Genomic DNA, 9,847 nt, shown 5'->3' with positions numbered 1-9,847 from the left:
TGTGTTAGCCAGGCCGATTGGCTCTGAATCTTGCTGGGAGTTACCGCAGGCAATGTAGAAGCCTGGAGTGTTCCATCCAAAAGGCGAGGGGGCTGGGGCGTCTACTGATCGGTCCCATCACTTACTGGGGGAGGGCTGCTCCCAGGGGCATTAACTCCCCGGCCCTTTCCAGCCTGGGCAGAGCAGGTCCCAGCAGTGAGAAAGGGCCCTCGAGGAGACAGTCACAGTGCCAGCTGGCATTTGGGAGCTGGCAGTGTGCTTGCAAATGGTAAATGCTCAAGGAATATGGGTGCGGCACCAACAGCATCCCCTACACCCTGCTTCTAGGGACTGTCCCTCCTGCTGTCTCAGTGTTCTCAAGGGTCCTGTCTTTTTTTTTTTTTTTTTTACAGACTTCCTTCCCTACCCCTGCCACAGGTAAGATTGATTTGGGGATAGACAAGTAATCCATGCTGAGCTAATCTTAACCCTTTCCCAGGATTATTATTATTTTTTTTTAATCATGGGACCAGCCCGAGTGAGCTGTTAATGGCAGAAACTGTGCTTCCGTAGGGAACAGAGAGGGCTGAACAAAGCTGGTGCAGAGGCAGAGGCAAGCTATGGAGAGAGAGTCCTGGGGCCAGTCCAGATCCGTCTGAAGTGCCATCACCCCCCTTCCTCTGATGTTTGAGTGCTCAGGGTTCCCTTAGAGCCTGTGCGGGTTAACCTGCGAATCCGCACAAACTTCACCCTCCGAGCTCAGCTAGTGCAGGCCGGGCATTTGAAACTACGACAGAGAGAATATAGATTTGGCTACAGTAAAGAAGTACCCCCAATAATAATGCTGTTTGCATTGTCTATTGCTGTGTAACAGACCACCCCAAAATGTAGTGGCTTAAAACAAGGATTTATGCCTTCCCTGGCTCGACTCAGTGGGTAGAGTGTCGGCCTGTGGACTGAAGGATCCTGGGTTAGGGAGAGAGATAGAAACATCAATGAGAGAGAAATATCAATTGGCTGCCTCCTGCACGCACCCCATTAGGAATCGAGCCCATAACCCTGGCATGTGCCCTGACCCAGAATCGAATTGGTGACCTCCTGGTACACGGGGACGACACTCAGCCAACAGAGCCACACCACCTGGCTCGACTATCTGCTTCTTGATGAGAGGACAGCATGTGCACATTGGAGGAAGGAATTCTTGGTGACCATCTTCGGAGACTACCTACCATGAGTAGCTTAAACAAAGCAGAAGTTTCTCTCTCATATAACAGTCCAGGGCTGGTGTGGCTCCTCCAAGATGATGGGCACTGAGGCTCCTTCTACCTTGTGGCTCTTCTGTCCTTATGATGTTGCCTTCATTCCCTTGTTCCAAGATGATCCCTCCCACGTTCAAAGTCCAGCAAATGAGAAGATCAAAGAAAAGGAGTAGAATGTACCCTTTACAAAGGCTACGACCTATAAATTGTTCATTCACTGCCCATGCTTCCCAACAGCCAGAAGAGAGTCAGATGGCTACTCTAAAAGCAAAGGATCCAGGAAATGTAGTCTTTCCCCCCCAATTACAGTTTGCATTCAATATTATTCTGTATTAGTTTCAGATATACAGCATAGTGGTTAGAAAATCATGTATATCACAGAGTGGTCCCCTCAATATTTCCAGTACCCATCTGACACTGTACATAGTTACTATGTTATTATTGACTAAATTTCTTAGGCTGTAATTTGCATCTCTATAACTATTCCAAAACTCCTAATTTGTTCTTCTTAATCCCTTCAACTCTTTCACCCAACCCTCCAACTCCCTTCCTCTGTCACATGTCAATACATTCTCTGTATCTATGAGTCTGAAGGAAATGCAGCCTTTAGTCTAGTGGCCATATGCTCTGCTAAAAATTCCATGGAAGGAGCAGGAGGATTTTAGGGTACACTAGCATCTTTATCTGCTGAGTGATTAATTCTAGAACAATTGTGGACATGTCCGCCATCTGCAGAGATGAAGAGCCCTGTTTACTCTCCCCTGTTATTACTGTGGGCATTCAGTCCTATAGCCAAAGAATATTTATTGAGCATCTTATTATGTGTGCTGGGGTCACAACAATGAACAAGATGGAAAGGTCCCTGTTCTCATGGATTTTGCATTCTAGAGGAAGTGGCAGACAACAGAAATGGGACCACATAGATCAGAGAATTTCAGGTATGACAAATACAGGAAGAAAATGAAATTGGTGGTTGAAGGTGACTTGAACAGCGGTGATCAGGGGACACCTCTGAGAGGGTGTGACATTTGAGCTGAAACCTGGAGGGTGAGGAGGGGCTGGTTATACAAAGGCTTTGGGAAAAGCATCATAGGCAGAAGGAACAGCAGGTACAAAGGCCCTGAGGTGAAAGTGAGCTTGACTTACTCAAGAAACAGCAAGGAGGCCAGTGTGGTGGGAGGAAGGGAGGGGAGGGGAAGAGAGGTTGGGGGGGGGGGGGTATAGAGATGGGCTGATCTTTATGTGAACATGTTTTTATTTCTCTTGGGTAAATACCTGCTTTTGTGGAATTGCTGAATCTCTGTGTAGTTGAATATTTAGCTTTATAAGAAACTACCAAACTCCTTTCCAAAGTGGTGGTTCTAGTTTACATTTCCACCAACAGTGTATGAGATTTCCAGTTGCTCCACATCTCAGGGGATAGGGTCAGTCTTTAATTTCAGTCATTCTAGTGGGCGTGTAGTGGTATTTCATTGCTTGGTGTGTGTTTTTCCTGCTTTTACTTTTATTAGTATTTATTTTATGTTGAATTTACTCCCAGGCCACAAGGTTTTGTTTCTCCAGTTTCCTCTGGGACATCTTTTCCTTCTGTGCAGCATCTCTTCTGGTTCAGGAGCCATCTGCTCCTTTTCAGGAGCGACCCTCTGGGTGGCAGGGGGAGCTCCCGTGGGTTATCCTGCCCATGAGCTCTGTAAGCTCCACGCACATCTTGGGAGCTTTGTCACCTGGATGCGCTCCATGACCAGAGGATCGACATCTAAACCCTTAGGTTCAGCACTGCTCTGTGCATTTTTAAGCGTGTGCAGCAAGAATTCAGCAGTCTTTTTGGGCCACCGACCCTGTGTCCAGCCCCATTGTTTCACCTGGGCCACCTACCCACCCTGTCACTGTAATGACGGAATGGCACACATTGCCTCTGTAAAGTGACATCCTTCAGATACTTGGTGGCTTTTTGGATATGCATACCCTTGATGGCCTGGGCAGTTTCACGAGTGTTCTTAAAGTGAACACGAAGATTTGAACCTCTTGATTTGCATGATTTTGTGGGGGTTTCTGGGCCAAGTGAACAGTGAGCCATTTTCAGAGGTCACCTCTGGCTGCTCTTGGGAAGAGGAAGAGAGCCACTGTGGTTTTCGTTTGTATTTCCCTAATGACTAATGATGGCGAGTGCTTTTTCACATGCTTATTGGCCGTTTGTATCTCTTCTTTTGCGATATGTGCTAAATCTTTCGGTCATTTTAAAAATTGGGTTCTTTCTCTGGTTTTTCACAAAGCTTCCTCTTGTTACTGTGGGCAGGGTGGGCTGTAGGAGGCAGAAGTGAAAGCAGGGAGAGTGAGGAGGGCTGTCGCCTCCATGGGGGCAAGCTTGTCACAGGCTCAACACCCTGCCTGCTTTCTGGGAAAGTCAGCTTTGGCTTCCTCCAACTCATGGGCTGCTGCCAGGAGAGATTGAGACAGTTGCCAGGTCTCCTGGGGAGGAGGGGGTACAGCCCTGCTTCCTTGAGTCTGGTACTGGGGAGGGGGCTGCCCCCAGTCTGCTGAGTACACCCCCATCTCAGCCTCTTCCTTTACCCATTGGAGTGGAGGCCATGAAGCAGAGACCAGCCCAGGCTGACGTTCTGTGGTCTGCACCAGAACAGTTCAGCTGGTTGCTAATCTGTAGAGATACTTCTCTTTTGGTTAGTAAAAAGCCTCTACCCTACCTCCCACAGATATCTGTCATCTCTTCAGTCCATTCCCCTGGGACACCTTGGATTTCCCCACATCTCAGCAATTAAAGGGGGGTTCAGGACTCTGACCCAGGCCTATAGCCACACCTGTTCTAATTGGATGGTGCCTGGGTGTCCTGGCTACCAGACTGAGTTCTGGGGATAGCCAGTCCTGGCTGGAGCTGGGAGGATCAGATCAGGAGGCTGAGACTGAGGCTGAGGCTGAGGGATTGAGGAAGGATTTTGACCAAGGTGAGTCCAGAACTAGATACTTGAAGTACTATAACAATAATGATAATAATTAACATTCATTGAGCACACAGAGTAGGCCAGGCAGGCATTATTCTGATAAACTGTTAGGGTCAGAGATGTTGATCATGCTCTGTTGACCCTGATTGTTAGCTGTTGTTATAAGAAATATTAATCATGTTCTGTTAACTGTGGTTCTGTTTCAATCAGAAAAGGCACTTTCTAACCTAGCTGGGAGTTGTACGCCCCAGGACATGGGAGTCACCCTTGGGATGTGGTCCATTCTCCTTTTCTGAGAATCGCCTATCATCATGGAAAGATTAACAGCCTTGTTCCTGAAACTATGGAGTCCCGGAGGCACCTCCCCTTTGCAACCCCCAGCCCAACTGGCCTACTTCCCCATGCCTGTAATTCCTACTTTCCCATGTAATTTGTCCTTCTACCCAATATAAACAGCTGGCTTATTAGGGGGGGTGGCAGAGCAGATTTTCATGGATGACCATTACTGTTCTCCCAATTTGCTGGAGATATTGGAATAAACGCTCATATATGATTCAACCCTGTCTCTGATTAATTGGCAGCCCTGACCCATTGTTGTCCAGTTTCAAAACCTCACAGATTCTCTCAATAAACCACACCATTGCAACAGCCTGGCCTCCTCTTGCCCTTCCTGCACCCCAAAGTCTGTTCCCCATGCCAAGCCAGAGGGAGCCAACAAACACTGGAGTCAGATCAGGGTCCTCCTGGCTCAGAGCCTCCTCTGGTCTCTGAACATCCCTGGCTGACTGCTCCAGCCACCTTGAGAGGCCTGAGGTGCCAGTAGGGCCTGCAGAGCCTGTTCTCGCTACGCCCACTCCAAACCTGGTGGTGGTGATGGAGGTGGGGTGTTGGTTCTTTAGCAACAGGACTCGGCCAGGCCTGGGCAATGGCAGCCATTAGCAGTGTTAAACAAAACTTTCATGGCCGAAATCTTTTCTGAAAGAAAGGTTTTACTGAGCCAAATGCTGGCCAGAAGAGGACCAGGTCCCAGGGCATGCGGTCTAAACCACCAGCAGCAGGACTAGGAAGAGAAGACACGTCGGCCATCCCGGGACTGATGGGGCTTTTATACAATGAGTCTGGAGAAGAAAATGGCAGTTGTTTTAGAGAATTTCCACTGGTTACAGATAAAGAGGTGGCAGAAGGTGAGGCAGGGCTAGTTCGGGACCAGGTGCATTGTCCGGGAGGCAGAAAGATTTGCTGCTTTGGATTGGTGCTGGACAATAGTATGAAAAGTTCACGTGTAAACAAGAAGCCAAGCCTGCTGGAAGTTAATTCAACATACATCCAGGAATGCCTCGGCCCGTCAGCTGTTAACTGATTAACCTCTCTTGTCTCTTCCTTCCACCCATAGGCCTACTATAATTTCATTTAGGATGTCTCAGAATTTTCTCCTAGTCAGCGGCCACGTCTGCCTCCGGCTGGGCTCTGACTCCTCCAGACTGGGAATCAGTCCCACTTCCCCCCTCACCTCCCACCCGCACCCCCAGCAACAGGACACTCAGAGTCTGTCCCATGACCAGCATCCAGTTTCCCCTTTTCTCTCCTTAGCCCAGGCCCAGGGAGCTGTGGGGCTGACGTGTGGATGGGGGAGGGGGGCTTCCGGCCGCTGGCCCATCCCCCAGTGCCCTAACCTCAGGTTCCTCCTTCCCCAGTGCCAACCCCAGCCATCTGCTGAGGGCTAGAAGTCCCTGTCTTCTCCTGGGTGGCCTCCCTCAGTCCTCGCTTCCAGCCACTTCCCCGTTTGGTGGGGCAGCCCCTCCCAGTCTAGTCACATTGTCCCCAGCCTGCCTCATCCCAACCCCTAATCTTGTGTCTGTGATGTGTGCATCTGTGTTATTGTCTGCTCGTCTCCCTCTTTCTCTGTCTTACCATCATTTTCTCTTTCGCTATCTTTTATCTTGGCTCCTTTTGCTTTCTCCCTAAGGATCAAATATCTGTCTTTGGTTTCTGGGTTCCGTTTCCGCCTTTACTTGCTGTGTGACCTTGGGAAGTGTCTTTACTTTTCTGTAAGATGGGGAATAAGAGCATCTAGGTCAGAAGGGTGTTGTGGGGGTCAAGTGAATTAACACCTGGGACCGAGCACCTGCACGTTAATGCCCAAATCCTAGTGGCTCTCTCTTTAAAAAAAAAAAAAAAAATCTTTATTGATTTCAGAGAGAGGAAGGGAGAGGGACAGAGACACAGAAACATCAGTGATGAGAGAGTCATCATTGATCGGCTGCCTCCTGCATGCCCCCACTGGGGATCGAGCCTGCAACCTGGGCATGTGCCCTGACCAGGAATCGAACCGTGATCTCCTAGATCCTAGGTGGATGCTCAACCGCTGAGCCACACCCGGCCGGGCCTGGTGGCTCTCTTTTACTATGCTACAAACATCACAAGGTTCTGATTGTGTAATGATTATAGCTGGCTCTTATAAAAAGCTGACAAGTGTCAGTCCCTGTTCTAGAAACATTAATTCATTTGACCCCACAACTCCCTATGAAGTAGGTATTATTTTACCCCCCATTTTACAGATGAGGAAACTGAGGCCCAGAGAGACTGAGTGACTTGCTCAAGGTTGCCCAGCCAGGAAGAGGCAGAGTTCGCTTTATCTTCCTGTTACAATGCCTGGCCCCTGATTGGGGATGGAGGCTGAGTTGATATATGTACCCTTTGCCCTTCATGCCCCCCAAGGGGGGCTATAGCATTGCCCCTGGGATGTCTGGGCCTGATTCTTTCTGGTGCTATCTATCTCTGTCCCTCTTCCCCTATTGTCCCCTCCCCCACTGCCACCGCCCACCTCAGACTTCCTCCTTCACTTGGTTGGCCACATCCCACTGGCCCTTGGACTGTAGTATCCAGCAGTGTCGCCTGCACCATGGGGGGCCTTGGACCCTCCAACAGGCTTCTGCTCCTGCCTCTCCTTCTGACTGTGGGTGGTGAGTTGGGGGCTTCTGCAGCTACCTCCTGAGTCCCTGAGCTCACCTTGGGGCAAGGCAGGGAGCAGGGTGGAAAGAGAGAACTAAAGGGGAAGGTTGGGACAGGAGCAGGTCCCCAGCTCCCCAAACCCTATGGGTCTCTCCCAGAACCTGAAACCTCAAGAGCTGGCCTCCGGTAGAAGCAGAGGGAGGGGACTCTAAGGGTATTATAACAGGACAAGTCGGTGTAGAAGTAACACAGTCCTGTGGCCTTTGTGTCGGCCACAGGTCCGACCAGAGGATGCTCCCCACCCTTGCGCCCCGCTGTCAGAGCCCACCCTCTCCAGCTTCTCTGCCCACCCTCCAGTCATAGCTCCACATCTCAGTTAACGTTCTTTTTCTTTCTTCAGGTCTCAGCCCTGTCCAGTCCCAGAGCGGTAGGCCTAGACCCTGAAATACCCCTCCCTACTTCTGAAGGACCTCCCCATCTCTTCCCAAATCTCTCCAAACCTCCCCCTCTGACACCTCCTCCCAAGTCCCACCTCCCACTGGCCTCCCCTGACTCCTGTGCCATATACATTCCCAGACTGCAACTGCTCCGTGGTGAGCCCTGGTGTGCTGGCTGGGATCGTGCTGGGGGACCTGGTGCTTACCGTCCTCATTGCCCTGGTTGTGTACTCTCTGGGCCGGCTGGTCCCTCGGGGGAAAGGGGCTGTGGAGGGTGAGTGGGGCTGGATGGGAATGGGACACTCTGAGCTGGCTGGTCCCTGGGGGAAAGGGGCTGTGGAGGGTGAGTGGGGCTGGATGGGAATGGGACACTCTGAGGATTTGTCTAGAGGGGAGAGGTAAGCTCCCAAGACAAGGGGATGGTGAAGGAGGGCTTGATTCCACATCAAATAGTCCCAATTCACCACCTGCCTGCCTCTGCACCCTGTGTCCCTCCCCACCCCCAGCAGTGACCCGGAAACAGCGCATCACTGAGACAGAGTCGCCTTATCAGGTGAGGAAAACAGCTTCTCTTTTGTCTCACTCCTGCCCTGGGGGTGTCTGCCCTAAACAAGCCCCTACCCCAAGCCCCTACCTTTAGACCCTGAAGCCACTTTCTCAGTAGCTTCACAAACCCTTGAAGACTAATGGGGCGTCTGTCCAAAACTAATCCAATGAATAATCATGACTTTATGCTCAGTTTAAAATGTGTGGAGAGGAAAATGTAGGGATGGTTTACCTTTGCAAAGGCAAATGCAGGCCTTAGCCAGAAGGCAGTCTCCACACTGTTCTTGAAGAGCCCAGCCCAGGACAGACTGCAGTAAGGGAGAGGCTCTCATCAGAACAGAGAATATAACCCAGTTCTAGTCTGGTAACTCTAAAGAGAGTTCTAAAATTTGGGGGTGGGGGGTGGGATCCTACATCCCTCTGAAAAACGAATGAAAGCTAGAGACTCTTCAGAAAAAGCCACGCAAAAAATACAAAATTGTGCATATAATTGAGGAGTGGTGCAAATATCCTTGAAACCCTTCTTAAGGACCATGATGCAGATAGGGGCATCTTTCCACCTCCTGCCTCTCTGTCACCATAGTTCTTAACTCTTTAGGGGGTCATGAGCTCCTCTGTGAATCCAATGGAAGCCAAACAGGCCCCTCTCTAGAAGGATGCTCACCCAGACAGGCCATATGCATAGATGATTTCAGGGGTTCTGTGTGATGCCTGCCTTTTGGGGCCAGAGACCCCCCTCTGCAACTGTGAGCCCTGCTCTGGGAAACCTGCTTTACTTGTCCACAACCAGCTTTGCTTTGCCTTACTTGTGATAAAAAGTCTCTTTGTCAACTGAGAGAATCTGAGTGTAGCCCTGTGAGGTCCAGAAGACTGAAGGAGCTTTCCAGTTCCTGGGGGCAGTGAAATATCAGGGCAAAGCACTGCTCTGCTTCATTTGTTGAGCACCTACATGTACTGGATACCGAGGACACGGCAGCAGAGCCTATGTCCCAGCTGGGGAAACAGACTTGAAACAAATTAACAAATAAGGTTATTTTGGAAGTCATCATGAAGGGATAAAGCAGGCTGAGGTAAAGGTGCGGGGTGGGGTGGGGTGAAGGAGCTACAGATGAGGGAAATCAAGAAACACCTTACTGAGGAAGTGACAGGCTAAGATTTGAAGGGGGAGTGGAACCATCCATGGAAATATTTAGGGGACAAGTGTTCCAAGCAGAGAGGACAGGATGTGCAAAGACTCTGAGGCTGGGGCCTAATGATGAACAGAGGAGAAAGGGGACCTTGCAAGGCACCTGAATAAAATCGAGATGTCTAACAAGGCTGCGAGGTTGAAGAAGCTACCAGGGGACTTGCAGGCCACTGGGAGAAGACCAGATTTGGTTTTAAGTTTATTTGGTGGACCCCTTCCATGGATGGTTCCCACACTGTCCATCCCTTTAGGAGCTCCAAGGTCAGAGGTCAGATGTCTACAGTGACCTCAACACACAGAGGCAATATTACAAGTGAGCCTAAACCATGGCAGTCAACAGCCTGATGCTTGGATCCAGTCATTCCTGACGCCTACCCAGCACCTTGCTCCTACTCCCACCAAGATACAGACCCACGGAGTGCCCTTTCTGAGATGTCAGACCTTCCCCCACCCCTGCCCCCAAATAAACACGGAGCACGAAACACTGCTGAGCTATTCCAGATCTTTGGGCTGAGAAGATGGGGATCTGTG

The 9,847-nt window shown here is 50.2% G+C and overlaps 1 protein-coding gene across 2 annotated transcripts; it reads left to right on the top strand.

The window, feature by feature from the left end:
* The first annotated feature begins 7,038 nt into the window (after positions 1–7,038).
* TYROBP (transmembrane immune signaling adaptor TYROBP) lies at positions 7,039–9,800 on the top strand. Of its 2 annotated transcripts, none has more exons than XM_081118447.1 (5): positions 7,039–7,158; positions 7,548–7,574; positions 7,724–7,858; positions 8,094–8,137; positions 9,568–9,800. In XM_081118447.1, exons 1-5 carry the CDS (start codon positions 7,098–7,100, stop codon positions 9,631–9,633), a joined length of 333 nt encoding a protein of 110 aa, XP_080974573.1. In that variant the 5' UTR covers positions 7,039–7,097; the 3' UTR covers positions 9,634–9,800. The 2 variants fall into 2 exon arrangements, with proteins under 2 accessions (XP_080974573.1, XP_080974572.1); XM_081118446.1 differs by having other exon boundaries at positions 8,091–8,137.
* The last annotated feature ends 47 nt before the right edge of the window (positions 9,801–9,847 follow it).

Source organism: Miniopterus schreibersii (genome assembly GCF_964146895.1).
Source record: "Miniopterus schreibersii genome assembly, chromosome: 18".
Taxonomy (NCBI): Eukaryota; Metazoa; Chordata; class Mammalia; order Chiroptera; family Miniopteridae; genus Miniopterus; species Miniopterus schreibersii.
The sequence above is the reverse complement of the archived record's forward strand: the minus strand, read 5'-3'. Positions and strand labels throughout refer to the sequence as shown.

Excerpts from the sequence above, each read along its gene's own strand:
- TYROBP (XM_081118446.1), top strand. The coding sequence starts at position 7,098 with ATGGGGGGCCTTGGACCCTCCAACAGGCTTCTGCTCCTGCCTCTCCTT. Across the intron at positions 7,159-7,547 it reads TCTCCTTCTGACTGTGGGTG|GTCTCAGCCCTGTCCAGTCC; the intron begins GTGAGTTGGGGG and ends TTCTTTCTTCAG. Across the intron at positions 7,859-8,090 it reads GGGGAAAGGGGCTGTGGAGG|CAGTGACCCGGAAACAGCGC; the intron begins GTGAGTGGGGCT and ends CCCCACCCCCAG.